This window comes from Phalacrocorax aristotelis, chromosome Z (genome assembly GCF_949628215.1).
Source record: "Phalacrocorax aristotelis chromosome Z, bGulAri2.1, whole genome shotgun sequence".
NCBI lineage: Eukaryota > Metazoa > Chordata > Aves > Suliformes > Phalacrocoracidae > Phalacrocorax > Phalacrocorax aristotelis.
Window position 1 is genome coordinate 58,130,393 of NC_134311.1, and position 19,891 is coordinate 58,150,283.

The following is a 19,891-nucleotide window of genomic DNA, read 5'->3' on the forward strand; positions in this document are numbered from 1 at the left end:
TGGCAGGGTAAACTCAATCTTGACATTAGCTAGTAAGGGTGCTGATCTTCAGAGGCCCTACATTCTCTCTTATTACAGTTAGTAACCCGTGTAACATGGGATCCTGTACCAAACTGAGAAGCTGGGAATTATTCTCTGTTATTGGCTTTTTTTTTCTTTCCTGTCTCCCCTTCAGAATGCATTTCAAGAGCAGTTAAGAGCTGTGATAGACACAGTTTACACCTGGAAAAAATCCAATACAGCAAGGATACCATTTCAGAAGCATAAAAGTATACCTAAATTGATGCGATTATTTCTATGACAAAGGAAGAAGTCTTCAGACTATTAAAATGCTTATGTGGGCTGTGCCTCAAATGACACCAGCCATTTTGGTACACCAGTACAACATCATGAATCAGAATATATTAACAGTTCGTTTTATTAGCACAAAATAATCAGATTGGTAAACTTCATGCAATAGTGTCTTGGCAGGGTTAATATCAGCAGATGCATGATACACTCCTGGACTGCAGAGAACACATAGTAGTTCTGACACTAAAAAGTCATAGAACTCAAGATAATTCCACATTCGTTATCTCTTCTGCAAACAACAAATGATATTTCAGTTCTATTTTTAACCAGAAATATATTCTGCTCACTTTTGTGCTGCTGTTCACTTGGTACCAGAGGTTTCGCCTCTGCTTGGACTAGAAACAAGTCTAGATGTGAGTCATGCCATGGCTTCCCATCAAGAAGACTTCAGCAGTAACCAGAATCAGGAGCTCCTCTCCCCAGCTCTCCCACCAGTTCACTCCTGCCCTGACGCCAGAGTTAACTACTCCCTCTACCATACTTGTGCAATTGCATGTGGTTCAATTCTGTAAACCCAAACACCGAAACAATCCAAGTTAAACAGCTCCGGTGGAAGCAGAAATGTCACAGCCAGTCTAGCGTGAGCCTTTCTGATTAACTCAGAGATGGGCTGCTGTGAAATGGATCACTGAAGAGAGCGGCTGGACTGGAAACTCCGTATGCTACTCTGTTGCTAAAGCTCTTTATGATGCAACTGCCAGCAAAGCCTAGTAAGCAAACCCACGCAGGGATAAAAGTCTATCATCACGACATGTTAACATATGAAGAAAGCTACCCTGAAGGTGCAACTCAGATCAGCAAGAGATTAAGAAAAGCTGCTGGGACAGTCCATGCAAAAAACATAACTGGAATTAGAGATAAGAGATGAGAATAAAGAGAAGCCCATTTGTTCACTACAGAAGAACTGAATATAGACTATCTGAAATATGCAGAGACATTCAACTGTATGTCTACAGGTTGTTCACTACATCATAACCTTATGCCCCTTAGTATTACATTACAGCTGATAACAAAACCACTCTTCTGCAAACATCAGCTGTATGTATTCCTCCAAACAGGACTGTCTAATAAGGGCAGACAATGCACAAGAAAAGAAAAGGCTAGGATCAGGGTCAGTGTCTCAGAGGCAGAGCTATCTTTCATTTAAAAAGAAAAAAAAGGGAAAAAAAAAATCTATACACTGAAAAGACTACGCATTCAGAGAAACTGTAGTTATTACCAACAAAGCACAGGCAGTGGATCTACGATACCCTTGCACAGTGAATGTCCTTTCCAGAGGAATAGGTCAGTTGCAATTATCATTTCACATAATAAAGCAACACTCAGAAAACTAACTCCTTGCAAAGACCAACGTGATTCACATCAACAATGACAGCTGAAGGAAAAACAGAAGGCTCCTAAATAATTCCCCTCTATGGCAAGGTTCAGGTAGATGGCATGCAGAAAACTGGCCAGGAAGCAGAAAGAGTCAGAGACTTATTTAAATATTTCCCAGGTGAGCAGCCCAAGAAACAACCTTGTGTAAAACAGATGTCTCTAAAGGAAAAAAACAAAACAAAACAAAACAAAAAAGCTGCAGCAAAGCTCATGGCCAAGGCCTGCTGGTCACTGCTAAGACCATATCACGAACATATTTACATGCCATGATCTACCTCCTGGCTCTATAGCATCTCATATGAGATGCAGGCTTTCCACTCAATTTCCTAACCAACTCGGCTCGGAGTGCAATGTCATAGAGTCAGTGAGAGGCCGCAGCGTTATGCTGCATCCAGCGTACAATACCATAACCCAGTGCTGTACACCTAACCTGAAGTCTTAATTTCAAAGCACAGGTCAAGAATTAAGTCTCTTCTCTCTATCACCCAGACGTGTTAGAGGCACATCTGAAAACCAGGTAAAAGGAGATTGTGAAACACAAGCTTAACTAGTTCACTTTTTTCCTTCACAATACCAAAGCAGAATTGCTGGCTCTGTTGATGATAATGACCAGAACAAATCAAGGTGACCTACCAATTTTTTTTATTTAGATGTATATGCACAAAATAAATAACTATATAAAGATTTAAATACATAATCCTACTGAATTAGATGATAGGCAAAGAAATGTGAAAAAAAAGCATTCTGTTCTGGAAGTTTGAGCCCCAGTTCTTTCACTATCCCTCTCCATAACCCATAGTTCTCAAAAAAACCCCATGACACAGGCACCCTTCAGAGTAGAAACAGCTCTTAATCAGTATATGTAGCTACTTCCTAGCAGCTGTCATGATATCTACAAGAAGGGCCAGAAGGAGGATTCAGGGAACTACAGGCCTGTCAGCCTGGCCTCGGTGCTGGGGAAGGTTATGGAGCAGATCATCCTGAATGCCATCATGCAGCATGTGCAGGACAACCAGGTGATCAGGCCTAGTCAGCATGGGTTTATGAAAGGCAGGTCCTGCTTGTCTAACTTCATCTGCTGCTATGACAAGATGACCTACATAGTGGGTGAGGGAAGGGCTGTCGGTATTGTCTACCTAGATTTTAGTAAATGCTTTGACACATTTCACCCAGCATTATCCTGGAGAAACGGGCTGCTCATGGCTTGGATGGGCGTACACTTCACTGGGTAAAAAGCTGGCTGGATGGCCGAGCCCAGAGAGTTGTGGTGAATGGAGCTAAATCCAGTTGGTGGCCAGTCACAAGTGGTGTTCCCCAGGGCTCAGTGTTGGGGCTGGTTCTGTTTGATACCTTTACCAGCAACGTGAATGAGGGGATCGAGTGCACCCTCAGTCAGTTTGCAGATGACCCCAAGTAGGGCAGAACTGACGATCTGCTCGAGGGTAAGAAGGCTCTGCAGAGGTACGAATTCTTTGTCAAAAGACGAAGTCCTTCACAAAGTTAAATTTCCACTGTGGCATCATTCATCTTTTTAGGAGAGCTCCATAAACTTAGCTGTGAGAGTACAGCGAAAATAAAACAGAGAGATGAAGCAAATAAGAAATATAGAAACAAATCCTGGTTTAGCATGTGGTATATTTGGTCTGATTTTTTCCCCCTATTGCCTCCCAAGGACCAAGACACCATAATCAAAACTATACCATTCAACTTCTGATAGCTTGAAAGTTTTAGGATGTGGCAAAGGAAGCAGTAAATACTGTAGAAGGGATACAGAACTCAGTCATTCCACATTACTAAAGACTTCAATAGTACCAATGCAACACTGATTCACCATATTATCCAATTATTACTTTTTAATTATATGAAAAACTCAGAAAGTCAGCATACTACACAAGCAATAACATTTCTTCATATGCACAGTTTCCTGGCATTGGTTACCTGTTGAACAGATCTCTGAACACTACCAAGACCACCTCTACCAGATACATGTTTGATGAAAATGACTGGTGCTTAGATAAGGTCTGTCCAGGTATTAAAGTCATCTCATACTTAGTGCTGTAAGTTGTTGAACTGTATTAGAAGATAGACTTTGACATCTCATAGCTGATACAAAACAAAACAGCCTGTTCTAAGCTTATGAGTTCATGGTTAACAAGAGACAATCAAGGTCACCAGGAGGAGCCTTGCAGTCTTGAACAAACAAATTTTTCTGTGCCTTACCTTACCACAGAGGCAATGAAATGCTATCCCTGTTTCAGTGATACAAGACACTCAGAAGGAGGAAAACAGAAAGATCTAGGGAGCCTCAAAAGGTAAATTCGTTTCAGGTTTTCAGTGTTACAGCTACAGATTGGTTAATCAGCTTTTCACTACTATGAAAAAGGGAAAAGGAGTATTGCCTTTACAGGCACTGAGAGCTCTTTTCTAGGAAAGCTCAATTTAAGGCATTAAAACAATTTGGTTCTGTGTAAACAGAAGGAGGTAGCTAGGATGTGCAGGGAGGGAGGGAGATTGCATACATTCTGTTTAAAAAAAAATTCACAAAACTAGAAGGAAGAATGAAAGCAATCGCAACAACATTGATTTGAATACAAAACCCCAAAAGATAGCAGAATGCTATCTTTGCTTACATTAAATGACACTGCACACTTAGCAAAACTTAGAGAATATACAGTGTGGAAAAATCAAATTACTCAAAGTGACATGCAAGAATGTAACAGACTGATGATAAAACTAAGGAAATTAATTTAGGCAGAGCCGGACAACTTTACCAGAGGTTCAGGAGCTTGAAACTTACCATTCTGACAACATGGCATAAGACCAAAATGCATGCAAGCCTTGTTGTACTGGCATGAAAGGTAACAATGTAGTATCTTCTCTTATTGTAGCTCCATGACTTCAAAGTACTCTGAATTTAAATCATTGTTGTGGTAAAATAGACCAAGATCCTCAGACAGTAGTCAATTCAGAGTGCTAAGTGTGGAGGCAGGAGCGAGTTATTAATTCTAATACACTCTTCTTTGCTCTCAGCTTTAGATTCAAGCAAGTGTAAAATGTTTGGGGGTTTACTGGGGTGGGGGGAGGGTTGATCAGTTTGGGTTTTTCTATCTAGTAAGATGCTCATTTCTTGCCAATCTGCACTGCCTTAAATTTAGATCTTCAATGTAATACTTAACTAGGCTCTGTGCCAAGCTCTACAGGCTGACCAGGAAAACTCCTTCTGTCAGAGAGCCATCTCAAAACACACACAGAGCATAATAAGTAAGATAGAAATCTATCTAGTTACAGGATTTAAAAAAAATAAAAAAGTAATGTGTTGTCAGTTATTTGACAAAGAACACTGCATTATGGTATGTCTGGCAATCCTTAATGCCAAAGCCAGAAACTGAGTCAATAAAAAAAAAATGTACATGTGTAGCTTCAGTTTTAAACTGTGAGAAAAGAAACCCTTGAAAGCTATCTCTGAAAGAGAACAGAAATCAAAGGCCAGGACTGCATCCTGCACCAATTAATCTGTCCAGCCACAGAAGATACTAACAAAGGAAAAATTCATCTGAGATAACTTTCTGTTTCCCATTCTTGAAGCACAGCCACAAATGTTAAATTCTGCATAACAAAAATGTGTAACTAACATGTTTGCTCAAATTGCTTGGCAGTTTAACATATTAGTGTGCTGGATATGCTCCCATTAGCACTGCTAGTTATGACACTACCCTTTTCTCCCTGACTGCATCGTGTTGAACACAGATAATCATTACAGTATTTGAACAAAGAACGTTGGGACATTCTGAAGGAGAAAAAAGCAAGAATGAATATCTGACAGGGTTCTTATTGGTTATTGCATGTCCCCAGCGATGCTAGAGAGAATACACATGAAAAATAGGTGGTTTAAATATAATATTTTTTTCTAGAATACCTCCTTTGCAGAAATGCAACAATTTAGAAGTGTCTGAATCTTATCCCTGCATCTCCTTAGAGGCTGAAGACAGGAACATACACTTCACATACCTATAAGCCTAACCAGCTTTACTGGGTTTGGCATCAGAAGAGCTTAGTATTGATTTGTCAGACAGAGTCCACATCAGAGAGAAACGATACTGAAATAATTGAAGGGGTCTTGAGGGGGAAAGAGGCAATTGAAAAACATATACTACTATGTTTTGCAGCAGTGCTAAAAAACTAACTGGAATGTTCCATTCTTACTGTTAAAACAAAGCAAGGAGCAAAACCTGCTACAGAAACCATTAAAAAGACATCAGCCCTCATCATATGCAATGGGAACTGAAGGGGAGAAATAAAATCCACACACAAAAAAGGTGGTTGTTTTGTCATCGTTCTATTTTAAAACCTCAAAACCAAGTCCTCAGCTGCATTCTCAATAAGAATAGAGTTTTGCTGTGAGCTTAAAGAGAATGTAAGAAAGACAAAAGACAAACAGCTGAGCAACAAAGTTGGCATTACTGGCAGAGTGAACAGCAAGCAACGTAAACCAAAATCCAAAGACTCATGAAAGAAATCTATACTGACAGACGAAGATCCATTCGGGGTCCTAAAAGTGTAGACAAGAAAGTCAACCAAGTGCTATTTGAGAAATTAAACTGAAGTTCACAGTCAATCAAGATGTTACACCAGTTTAGCAGACACATTCTGGACCTAAGGTAGAGACTGCTACCTTCATAAGATCAGGGAGAATCACAATGAGGTCTCTGCAGCCATCTCATACAGATAGCTTTGTTAGAGTTAAATCTCTTATCACTACTGCAAAGCAAAGTGTGCAAATGCAGTAACACCCCCTACCTAGTGATAAATGTGATATGCATTACATTAGATTTTCTCCTCTGTTGCCAACCAATCCAAGAAAATTGTAGATTTTGGCCACCTTGTCCTAAGAACAATTTTGAACAATAGCTTACAGATGAGTAAATATTGAGGGCAAAAATAAGAAAATGTTATTCAGCTTCATGCTTGAATGTTAAAATCTGCTATTTATCATCAAACAGTTGCAGATACAGTCTAGTAACACAACTCACTTGATCACTACTCACCTTACACCAAATAAACCGCGATAATCTTTTGCATTTAAACACAAACACTCCACTGTGTCTTGAAGAACCAATAAAGGGAACAGCATATGAACTAATAGAGAATCAGAGTACCATAAAACACAGCTTTTACCGTGGTGATGAACATTTCATCTTCCTAGTTTTTCATTCATATTACTCATTCCTTTCTTGCACTTCTCTACATTTACTAAACTCTTGAAATATTGGAAGTAATTTAAAACTAGGAAACTGTGTTCACAAGGGGCAATGGAGTCCTAAAAATCAATTTTCCACTCAAAACCTAAATTTTCCAGCTGAGCCCGTGAGTGTTGTATTCAGAAAACATAAGAGGATAGCGATTATTTTCAGGTTCTTCTGCACACAAATTCTGACTGCTGAATTCCCTAATGTACCCACTGAACTTGTGTACAACTAGGCTTTTTTAGAGCAGCTGCAATGGTATCCTTCTTGTGGCATAATTTAAAGCAAAGACATAAAATACATTAACCAACCTTTCACATCAAAGAACTCAAAACAGAAGTTAATGCAAGCACACACTTAATATACTTTTTACCACCTCTCCCTTGCTTCTCACATAGGAAGAGAAAGTAACATTGAGGGATAGGACAGGAATCTGCATTTGTTGAAGAGCATCTTCAGACACATTGCTGTATTTGATATAGCATCACTTATCTATAGAGAAGACCAAGAACATTCAAATACACAAAACATAAGCGCATTTGAAGTTCTAGCTTTCTGGGGCCAAAACACTGTCAAAAGAATTGTAACAGGACATTTATCTCCACACAATGTGCGCACTTTAATACACCATACAGGTAGCTATTCTAAAAAACTACCAGGTTCCAGACAGCTGAAAATGGAATTCAGGAAAGCAAATTGCTTGGTTACAGGAACTACTGGTTACCAATAATGCCACAAGCCCATCTTTTAACTAAGGACTTTAAGATTGTGGGTTTGATTACTTAAACATTTTCTTGAAATTTGATCACTTGAAATTTTTTCTTTTACAGCACCTACACAAACATGACCTTTTTGGTATAGTGCTGCTGAACTGGATCTCCTATTTCTGACAATAAAGCTTAAAAAAACCAATCTCTTGGTACTTTTCAGTGCAATTGTTCCCTTGCTTTTACACAGTATCTTGGCTGGGGAGGGTACCCAGGTGTCAGAGAAGTGTTGTTTCATATCCCTATGAAACTAAGCCAACTATATATAAAAAAACTAAGGAATTTCAAAAAGGACAAACTACTCCAAACATAACATGCTCTGTAGAAACTCGGAGTTTAGCACCTTAAGTCTCTGAAGAGCGCGCTTCTTCAGGACACAGACACTGACTGCAACTATCCTTTCTATCTCTAATCCCAGTTGCTGCATGCCACTGTGGAGTGCTAAACTTGAGAACTAAAGTCAAGGGGGACTTGAATGAAGCCGCAGGGTGAATCCAAGAGGAATAAAAGAGACCAAGTAATTGAGTAAGATTGAAGATTACGTGCGTTGTTGACAGGAAAAAAATGTTGTTCTGGTTTACGTCAGATGAAGCAAGGATCCCATAGAGAATAGAGTTAGGTTTGCAGAAGTAGTTTGTGCTATATGTAAAAGGGAAAAAGTAAAGCCAAGAAAACAAAATTAAAACAAATTATGAAATTGCAGTTTTGAGTGTTTTGCTTTGTGATCATAATGATAATTTATGGACCTTTATGGATTTTTAATGTTCAGATGGATAACTGGCATTGCTATAAGGAAAAAAGTTTACTACTTCAATCCAGCAGGAAAAGGAATTAATAGCATCTCAAAGCCTGTGGGCAATTTTGATAAAACACCTAACTTAAGAAATGGAAAACTTAAGATTTTCAAAGCAAATGCAGTGTATCAGTAGGTGAAAATAAATCTAATCAAGCATATACTAAATTGTACTTTGAAATTATGTTAAACATGACACATGAAGTAGCACCACAGACAAAACCCCATCAAACTCAAATGAGGCATCTTACAAAAAATTTCAAAAAGAAAACACAGAAAACTAATAGTTTCGTTAGTTGTGACAAAGTGAGTAAAAACCAATGCTAACAAACCATCTGTCAAATCAAGATCTACCCATGGGATTAAAAAAAAAAAAAAAAGAAACAAAACTCATTTCAATCAGAAGTTACTATCCTTCATGCAGATACTATTCCCATTATTACTAAGCAGGCAAAAACAAAAAACAAAAACAAAACACACACACAAAAAAAAACCACCCACAAAAAGATTTTGGGGATGACCGACTCAGAAACAGGAGTTACAGAGGACTCCAAGGCTAGTTTTCTTTATCACTTTTTGAACACAACCAAGCTCAGTTCAAATCACTACAGATTCCACCACGGAGCTCGCTGAAGGATATGACAGGAAGGAATTGTTAAGTTTGTGCTTTGCCTTCCAAACCTAATAGAAAACAGTCCATCAGCTTTGTGACATATTGTAGACATTATCAAGAAACTTTACTGCAATCATCAGAAGGCATTACTGAGGACTGCAATATGGTCTACAGGCACCAAGTGTGGCCCCATGTCAAATATTTTAGCTCTGAATACAGCAGGGGTCTATTTTTTTTTCCTCATTTCTGATTTTAGACCCTGAAATAAAGTGACCATAATACCAAGAGAAGCAAAGATAGAAGAAAAGTTAAACTCTTTCAGAAAAGCTTTCACAGCTCAAATAATAGCTAAATATATGTCTGACACAAAGCCTTTTAGAGGACCTGACAAACATGTAACAATGCATGAATGCCTGGAAAATAGAGGTGAATTAACTGATCAAGAGATTGTACACTCTATTAGGCCTGTAGAAGTGACAGCTAATGAGGAGAGGAAAAGTGTTCTTTACATCAGTGTCCCTTCTCTGAGAAGCCTAGTCCTTTGATTTCTAAAGGCAGTTATCACTGCCTATCACTATTTAAGCAAAGAAAACATCTATTCTAATCTGCACATCCCTACCCCTACAACAAAAACAGATTTAAAATGCCCTGTCTCTTACAGCAGTCCCCAGAATAACTTAAAAATAAAACTCTATCAGGAAAATATTTAGTAATTTACAAAGAGTATAAAAATTGGGTGGGTTTTTTATTTTTTTAAACATTTTACGTCCATACCTGCTGCTCATGCAAACACCTCATAAAACGAAAGAGCAAGTGTCACCATTTAAGTAGTTCTGAGCATTATTTTGCAGATGCAGCCCCTGAGGGAAGACTGTATTAGACAGGACTGGACACAAATACTAAGCAGAGGATGAACACAGTTCGTAGTCACACAGCTATTCCCACACAACACGGGAAAACATATATCCCACTTTCTTCTCAACTGATTAATCTGAATCTACTGGAAACTGCAAATGCAAAGACTTATTTTAATCATTCTCTGGTTCCACACCCTCCACAGACTTTTTCTTCCACACACTCACCGAAAGGCAGAGACACATATCAGACCTGATTCACAACTACACAATGCCTCTTTCATACTGTAAATTCACTGCCACCAGTACTAAAACACCAGCAGAGAGAATGGATCAGGTCCTTCTTGCCTAGTGGGAGGAGAACACTGTTGTACACAGCATTCAAACCAGTGAAAATTATGAAGAACCTTTGCGGAACCTCATCTATAAGACTGATTCTTCCACCCTTTCTCTTCAGTTTGCAACAGAGGCCAAAGTCTAATTAATATTCTCCAGCTTTTATCATCATTTTTATCTCAGCAGACCACCCCAAGAACATATTCCCAAGCATGAACTGCAACCACAGAAGAGCCAGTTATAGTGTCCCTATTTCCTCTCCTCTTCTATGGAGTGTGGCTTCCCAGCTGGCCCTTCTACTTCACACATCAATTTTCAGTACTTCAGAAAAAATTATTTTCATGAAGCCTCCCACCCCAAAGAAAATTGCACCTGTTTAGGGGCCACAAATAAGGCCATTTTTCCCTCAGAAATTATCTCGTTTCTGTCAGATTTCTCAGAACGTATTTTCAGGTGAGCTATTAAGCAAGAACTTGAAAAAAATCTATAAGGGTTTCACTTTTTGCAAAGGTCTGGACATTCTATGTACCAAATTTCAAAATGCTTGCCTACAAAAGCCAATGGTTTTCCTGTACTGGAGAAGGAGGAAACAAGTAGTCAAGGCTACATAATGACTGTGCCCCTTTTTCTAGACATATAAGGAATTAGTATAAACTGACTCCTCCATTCCGCCGAAATAGCAACACTCCATTTACAACACATTTCACTTACACTGCTTGTTTCCTACATTCCTACATTGCTACAGCAATGAGTCGGAATTTTGTGGTTAAATTCTCACCACACACACCCCGCAATCAATGCAAGAAGTAGAGTATTAGAAGATTTTCAACTGGATTTTCCATGCAATGCAGTCATCCTGGATTTGAAGAATGTGAAAATTTTCCAGCATTTACAAAAAAATATACCTAGAGACAAGAAAACAAACACAGCATTTTCTCTGACATTTGGGAGGTTTCATGTATAGCTGATTTCTCCACTGTTGGTCAATTCCTCTACAAGTCTAATTAAAAAATCTCATGTAATTACCCCAAGATTTACAGGACTCTGCTTACCAGCCACTTAGAGGCAGAACTGAAATTAGCAAAAGCAAAAGGGAAGGCCCAAAGCATCCAGCACATCTGTTCGACAAAGAGAAAGCTTCATCAGCTCTGGAAGCATAACTGAAGTTGGCAGCATCTGGTAGTAAGATTTCTCCAGTCTCTTACAGACTGAAGGAAATGCATTACCTGTACACACCATCACATGGGTTTGGACTCTTTGATTTAAAGCAGTATAAAACACATTGCTCAGATGAACAACTACTAGACAAATTCATTGAAGAGAGATGAAACATAGGCTGTTAGCAGAATGCAGTCAAGAACTGTGATGACAAATATGCAAGTAGTTAGCTGTTTTAATTTTTTTAACTTTTTTTCTAGAAATACTTATTTCAATCCATGCTAAATTATACTCAGCATTTTTAAAAGTTGAAAGAAATGGTCAACTTTCTCCTGATGATTCTTACAAATAAAACATGTTCTTTGTAATGAGAGCTTCAGAATCTGCTCATGAAAAAGGAGCACATACTACAGATTAAAAAGCTTTTATTTTTCTATGAACACATCCAACATAAGTAACTGGACATAAAGGAAGAGGTTACAGTAAGATGAAACAGATGTACATATTCAGGATGGAACAAATTAAAGGCTCAGTTTCTCCGTAAGTGTGAGCACCACAAAAACCTTCCACATATCAATCCAAAACAAGATTTATCCAAGTCTACATATTTACTTAAGGCTTACATTTTGAAAGTCAATTCAAGCTGCTTCCTGGCTTTTTTTAAACACAGCATGATGGTACATGGCATTAAATACAGCTACATCAGGTTCCCATCTAAAAGGAAATTGTTTGTGTCCCCTGTAAATCAAGCTTTGAAGCAAATTGTGTAAAAACAGAAAAAAAAAAAAAGCAGTTGCACCAAGTTGGCTTTTAATTTAGGCATGTGCTGTCTCCCATTATATGACTGGTTTACTTTAAATGCACCTTCACCTAAGAAAGCACTGAGCTTTTAAGCAGATTTACCTGCTTTTATCATTTCTACTTCTAACCAGAAGAACTTACAAAGGCATATGAAGGAAAGTTAGCTGACTTTTTATTGAAGATCACAAGTATTTCAGAACCACCTTAACAGGGAAATTTTTTTTTTTTTTTTAAAATCTCTTTCAGAATATTCTCAGTAGCCTTTAACGGAAAGTATCAATAACATATGAAAAAGAAGAGGGGACAAAAGATACATGGATTACTCCCACAGAACATAATGGCAAGACAATTTTTTAGGGGGGTTTTAATGGTAAGAACATGTTCTATTACTATAAAATAACGAACTCATCCCTTTGGGATGTACTATAAAAAGCAAATGTCAGCCAAGGAGACAACTCAGAGACTTCATCTAACGCGTGTTTACTAATAAGAATTAAACAAGGGCTATGCTGCTTGTCACATGTCATATCATCTGCTTTCCAGCTCACAAATTCATCATACTAGTCTCTAGGCTAGTTGCATGTACAACAGAGGGGCGAGAGGACAATATGAAGACCAATTCAATTAAGGGTCTAACGAACAACCTCAGTGTAAATAGGATTCCTCTCCCTCCATCTTTCTCTAGATGACAGCACTCAATCTTGAACACTTTTGACCATTAGCTATTTTTCTCCACCATAGAACCAGGTTCTAACGACAGTCATGGGGTACACATCTTTAAAAGCATTTTATTACTGCATGCACTGCAAGTGTGAATTGGTCTTTCTGGTACTGGGATTATTTGCTATATAGCTTTTAATACTCTTAAGTGGCCATGTCAGCATATATAGAAGGAAGCAAGCAGTCTTTGAAATATTCCTGGTATTCATTCAAAACTACTTTGTTAAAGTTACAGAAGATAAAACAACAACAACAAAAAAGCCCTACCTCAAAAACAGTATTTGCTCAACTCAACAATAGGCTTTCACATTAAGGTTTAAGTTACCCCTTAATCAGCACAGGCTGCTGTTCAATTCTTGTCAAAAGGCAGAAATCCGGTTTACACACTACTCAATGGATTACAGCAGGTTTAGCAGGAGGAAATCCAGTTTTGCTCTGACGGTCTACCTCCTGAAACTTTTAAATCCTCTCCTGTAAAAGCTGTCATCAGCAGTCCCAACCTGCAGCCTGAGACTCTCCTTCCCACTTTACAATCAGTTAACAGAAAATAGTTAGGATTTAAGGACTAAATAAAATCTCACAATCTGTTTCTGGAAGTTACTCACTTTCCACAGGCAAATGCCATCACACTAAAAGTTAAAGAAAAGCTAACGGATTCTTAAAAGACTAAGAAGCCCCAGAGGGTTTTAGGACTTCTCTATGCTATGTAACAACATGGGCTATGGATTCTACTTCTCTTCACCTGTCTAATAGAAATTGTTACACTTGGTCAGCACTGAGTTGAAACCGCTGATCGATCAAAGGGCATGCTTCTGAAAAGTTCAGAAATGTACAAGTTCGGTGCATTTTAAACACTAAAAGCAATTTGACGTTACTTAAGAATAACGATCCCAAATGTAAGGAGGCTTTCCTCTTCACCCTCCTCCCATTGAAACACTGCGGATGTAAAGGAAAACAAAAGAAAGGAAGTACATTCAGCGCCGAGAGCGACTTGAGCAAAGGGGCTTTCTAAACAATGGGCCAGAATGATGTAGTCTGAGGTGGTGCTCCATTTTGGTGAAACAGTAAAGAAGTAACTACACCCTATACTCGACAGTTGTCACATGCTGTTTCTTAATACACTTTCCGCCGGAGAGAAATCACCTGAGCGCTTAACAACTTATCCTAAACGAGTATAGCGCTCGAGCCCAGAGTTCAGACAACACACGGTACCAGCATTTTGCCAAAAATCCACTCGCAGTTTGGGAAACATAATTTTCTTGAGTTCATGAACGCCCGCGGGAAAGTCAGCCCGAAGCCGGCTGGCAGCGGCTGCGCTCCCCCTCGCTCCTCTGCAAAGTGCGCCGCCACCGCCCGCAGAGCCGCCACCGGAACTTTCTCCCCCGAGGAACGTCCACTTCTCCCCACCCTCGAGGCGCCGCGGAGGGGGCGCACGAGCCTGCACGGCACCCGCCGCTCCCGCCTCGCCGCCGCCCCAGGCAGCGCACGGGCTGACCCCTCGCCGCCCGCCCGTTGGGGCTAACGGTGGCGCCGTTTCGCAGCACGAACCGCCCCGCCCGCCCAGAGGTGTCCCCTCACCGCCGGCCCTGCCAGCACGCCTCCGCGCCTCACGGCAGGTGAGGGCAACTTCGAAACTGTGGGGTGGGGAGGCGAGGGGCCGCCCCCGCGGGCACCGCCCACCCGCCGCCCCTACCTGCAGCCCCCGTCTCCGCAGGATGCCCGGCTCGTCCATACCGCCGCCGCCGCCCTCGGTCCGCCCGCCCGCCCGCCGTCCTCAGTCCGCCCGCTGCCCGGCCATGCCGGACTGCCCCGCGCCCGCGCGCCGCTCCGCATCCCCGGGGCAGCTGCTCGGCGCTGACATCACGGCTGCGCCGATTGGCGCCGCCGGGCCACGTGACCCGGCGAGTTGTGCAGCCCGGCAACTTCGGCGCGCGGCGGCGGGGCAGCCCCGCGCGCGGCGACCGGCGGGACCGGTGCGGCACCGGCACTGGACCCGCCCCGGCCCTCGCCCCCCGCCGGGCAGCCGGGGAGGCCAGGGGTGGGGGAGGGGATCCGGGTCCGCCGGTGGCCCCACGGCGCAGCCAGATCGGTCCCCCTTCCGCCCCGGCCGGTGTCAAAATAGAGGTTAAAAAAATTGCTTAAAGGCAGTCGTGAGGGGGAGTGTTACCCCATGGTATTCAGATAAGCGGTCAGGATATAGCATTCCCATCAGGTGTGATTTCAGAGTCTTTCAGCTTGTTTACCTTGCTCCGTCTCGTTTTCTTTCAATTCAAGGCAGGGAAGAGATGAATAATAAGTTTTCGTTTACTTGCAAATGCGATAGCAGTAACACGCTATAATAGCACTTCGTAAGAAATTACGGGATTTCCCATTGGAGGCGGCTGAGGAACCGCGGACAGAGGACAGACTCGGGCCCCAGGGGTGCAGGAAACCACAGCCGCCAGGCCGGGCTCTGACCTTGGGGATGTCGTCCAAGTGCCTCGCATCAGCTCAGCTGATGTGGCTGGAGCCAGGAGGAATCCTCTCCATCAAAACTGCGTGCTGAATCGAAAAGGTTACGTCTGAAAACAGATTCTAAGGAAGATAAAGGTATTGGACTTTCCTTATCAGCTAAGCTGCTGGTTAAACAAATCATTGATTCCCCCCCTAGAGGCTGTCATCACACTGTTAGCCATGGTATCTACTGATTAGGCTATGTCATTAAAAATACCTTTTGAGATTTAGGAACCCAGTAACTGAGTAAAATCGATTGCATTTTATGTTCAAAAGCAATATTGCATCCGTTTGTAGATTTACACAGGGAAGTCTTGTCAAATACTAAATATCAAGGAAAACAGCTCCATAAATAGCCTATGTATTTTCCAGCTAGGAATCCTCATCTGATCTTACTTAAAATTAGGAAGTCTTCACATGATAAAATTTGAAGGCAAAGCATGCTTCCCTCTGTACAAAGCCGAAAGCATAAAAACTAAACAGGCTGCCAGAAACTGTAAACACAAATTGAACACAGAAGATGAGTATTCCTGCTGCAAACATTTAAAAAATGGCACCAATTCCATTTCAGCTTTTCTTTGCATAATTAAACTCATTACTTCAACAACTGAGCCGTTGCTTTACCTCGAGCTAACATCCTGATTACATGGCGTTAAGGAATTTTTCAGTTTCAAATGTCTAACTCTATGGAAGAAGCCACAACACATAACAGCAGAATCCATCTGTAGGAATACCTGTGCTTTACTTGCAAAATACAGGTATACCTGCAGATAGCCAATTCTAATATATGTGTATTCTTTTTCCACTGAAAACAATGCACCTCAAACCACTTCTAGAGAGCTGCAAGCAGGAAGGGAAAGGTACATTTCTTACTAAAGGTTATAAATAGAGATAAAAATCAAGGTTAGTATTCACCCATTAACAGTCTAAGACGAGGGTTATGACAATCACACCTTCAAATCTAGTATGAAAAAAATATTGATTTCCTGTCAGATTGAATAATTTTGAGAAGTGGTCCATGTACATTCCATAGTAGTAAAAGCTGCTAACGGCAAAAGCATTTCAAACAAAAAAAAAAAAAAAAAAAAAGGATGGCTGAAAGGATAACACTGAGCAATAACAGCTTATCTGAAGAACAGAGAAACAAAAGGCTGCTGTATTTGGGGCCCCCCTCATGGTTTTCTTCACATGACTGAAATGTATTAACATCATCACTTTACGCTTTTTACAATAAAAGAAAAAAAATTTCAGCACTCTTGCTAAGCTACATTCCTCTAAGACCTCCAACTGTATTCCTTTAAAAAACAGCCAATTTTTATCAGTTACACAGTGACATAATGGGACATGTTTCCCCTTCCCAGTCTCTCTGCGTCTCCAGCTCCAAATGCATCCGTAACATCAGATCAATGGCTTGAACTTAGCCATTACTGATTTCAGCTACAGGAACAGCGCTGTATTTCAGTTGAGAAAGAAAGGAGAAGCTCGTAGTGACCAAAACTCCAGTTCCACAACAAGGAGACAAGAACATCAAACACACCAATAGATTTATAGATTTGTAGGCCACAAGGCAGCATTGTGACCATCAAATCTGACCTCCTCTGAAACAAAGGCTACTCAACTCTCCTAAATTAATTTACTTTTGAAGTATAACGTCTCTTTAATCAGCATGTTGAACCTGGTGAAAACTTCTTTACTTTACAGAATCAAACTGAAAAGCAACTAGATCCCTAACCTCTGTGAAACAAAGGGGAAACAGAGTTGCATTAAATGTACACAGGTATCTTCTTGGGTTCCTCCCCATACTCCTCTTTCCCCATTTCCACTTCAAAATGTCATCTTTTCTTTCTTATTTGTTAACACTTTAAACCTTTCTCCTGGTCTCACCCAAGTGCCCTCACATTCTCTCTTTTCTGTATTTTTCTGTTTCCAAAGACAATACAGGCAAATTATTAACAATTTAAATGCTGCTCTTCGGTTTCCAGCAAGGACAGCAAACGTGAATTTGAGGCAATAGCCAAAGATTGTCAGATTTCAAGGGTGAGAAGCAAAACCTTACCATTTGTCTCTCATGACACACTACAGGTTTCAGCTGCAAGCATGTTTGCATTTATATACCCACTCTAAACATGCACTTACACAAGTTTTATTTTAATCACTGAAATACAAAACCTCCTAATGCACAATTTATCAGTTCCTTTAAAAGTAAATAATACTGAAATGTAAGTTGGTTTTGTTCCAACAATCATTTCAGCATATCTAACTATATATAACTGATTAATGTAGACGTATGAATTAGAAGTGTTCCATCTAGCTGAGAGGTCTATAGAGCATGAAAAATTCTATGAATTCATTACATGAACAACAACAGCATAAAAATGTCATACCACCAAGTAATATATCACTGACAGGCACAGATGCAAAAGGTCCACAACATAACAAACCATCTCAAGGATCACAGAAGTAATAATTGTGTACATAGACAATTTACCAAAAGAATTATAAGCAGGCAAAGCAAAGATGTCACCTTGTCGTGATTTCAGCTGGGATAGAGTTAATTTTCTTCATAGTAGCTAGTATGGGGCTATGTTCTGGATTTCTGCTGAAAACAGTGTTGATAATGTGGAGGTATTTTAGTTGTTGGAGTTTTTCAGCTCCCCATGCTCTCATGTTCAGCTCCCATGCTGGGAGGGACACAGCCAGGACAGCTGACCCCAATTGACTAAAGGGATATCCCACACCATATGACATCATGCTCAGCATATAAAGCTGGGGGAAGAAGAAGGACGGACGAGGATGTTCAGAGTTATGGTGTTTGTCTTCCCAAATAAGCGTTAGGTGTGATGGAGCCCTGCTTTCCTGGAGATGGCTGAACACCTGCCTGCTCATGGGAAGTAGTAAATAAAATCGTTTTGCTTTGCTTGCACACGTGGTTTTTGCTTTACCTATGAAACTGTTTTTATCTCAACCCACAAAAATTTTCTGACTTTTACCCTTCTGATTCTCTCCTCCATCCCACCAGAGAGGAGTGAGCAAGTGGCTGATGGGGGCTGGTTGCTGACTGAGGCATGAAGAAACTTTTGAACTACAAAACAGGGTACAAGTATTACTTTGCTTTGCAAGAAGCCGAAGATCATTGGTAAAGCTACCTAAATAACAGTGGACAGCAGGAGAATGAAAGAAAGAGAAGAGTGCCTTCCAGTGGAAGTTGAGATTCATCAAGTAGAAAAGTACAAAACCACCTTTCAATGAAAAGTGCATTCACTGCCAATTCTAAAAGTGGCATTTTCCTAAGGTAATGCTGCAATATCAGAAGGTACTGAAAGGCAGAGGTTTGCAGCCAACACAAGCTAAGTGTCAACTGAATCTTCTCCCAAACTGAATCTTTTTAGATATTACCAAAGATGCATCTGTATGTTTAAAATAGCATAAAGCACGATATTTTTGCCTGGAGGCTTTCATTACTTTTCAGCTTATTATTTCAGTAATATTACCATCAAAACCATGACAGACAAGATCGTGGTATTGAAAAAGCTGTGCTTTAGAAGGAAAATAATGAAATATAGACATGCTCTTTGGAATATTTCAACAATAGCATCCTTATATACATATGAAATAGCAAACTGCCTCACAGATTCCTTCACGTCACTTGTAGCTGAAACGCACACTCCAGATGTACATGCACCACAAAACCAGCACATGTATACAGACTATGAAGAAGCAAACTTTTTTCCCCATCAGGGAAGGCAAAATTATTTTAAGAAAGGTGATAAATAATCTCAACTTTTTCCAAAATCTTTCTCACCTATAAACGCAGCATTTTACTTGATTAAATATAAAGGATGTTTCAGAATTAGTTCAAAGACATACCCTAAGCACATATTTATTTAAAGCAGAAAAGAAGCATGGTAGCAGATAGTTTTCAGGACAATTACACAAATTCAGAGAATTTATTTCCTCATTCAACTGTTACTTTTTGCATTAATCAAATTCCCTCACTTAGTCCATCAGTCAATATTTTTTTCTAAGAGAATTCAGAAATTATTGCGATTACTGAAATCACCTAATTAAAAGATAAAACCTGAGCACATGAAAATATATATGAATATGTAACTACAGTTTTACAATGCAGATTTGATTTAATTTCAATTTTATGTATACACCTATCCCATGTGCAGCTGCCACTTCCATTCTACACATGGTGGCAGCATAAGATAAATCATATTTATTATGCACCATGGAACAACTCACTTGTACTCTGCCCCCTGAATTTATCTCTCTCAGGGCTATTTCTTATACCTTAAATACAGCATCAGATCATCATAATTGAGTTTTTAAGGTAATTATTTTCTTCCCAAATGAGAAAAATCCAATGCTTAGAATAGATA

At 40.1% G+C, this 19,891-nt stretch overlaps 1 protein-coding gene across 3 annotated transcripts in view; it reads right to left on the reverse strand.

The window, feature by feature from the left end:
• MAST4 (microtubule associated serine/threonine kinase family member 4) overlaps window positions 1–19,891 on the reverse strand; it is a 309,587-nt gene that overhangs the window by 189,836 nt on the left and 99,860 nt on the right. The window contains exon 1 of one of the 3 annotated variants that reach the window (XM_075078837.1): window positions 14,707–14,795. The exons of 1 other annotated variant lie outside the window; for it this stretch is intronic. In XM_075078837.1, coding sequence (XP_074934938.1) covers window positions 14,707–14,745 — 39 coding nt within the window. In that variant the 5' untranslated portion in view covers window positions 14,746–14,795. Of the gene's footprint in view, window positions 1–14,706; window positions 14,796–19,891 lie in introns of those variants that run through there. One more of the 3 variants, XM_075078840.1, reaches the window with a different exon arrangement.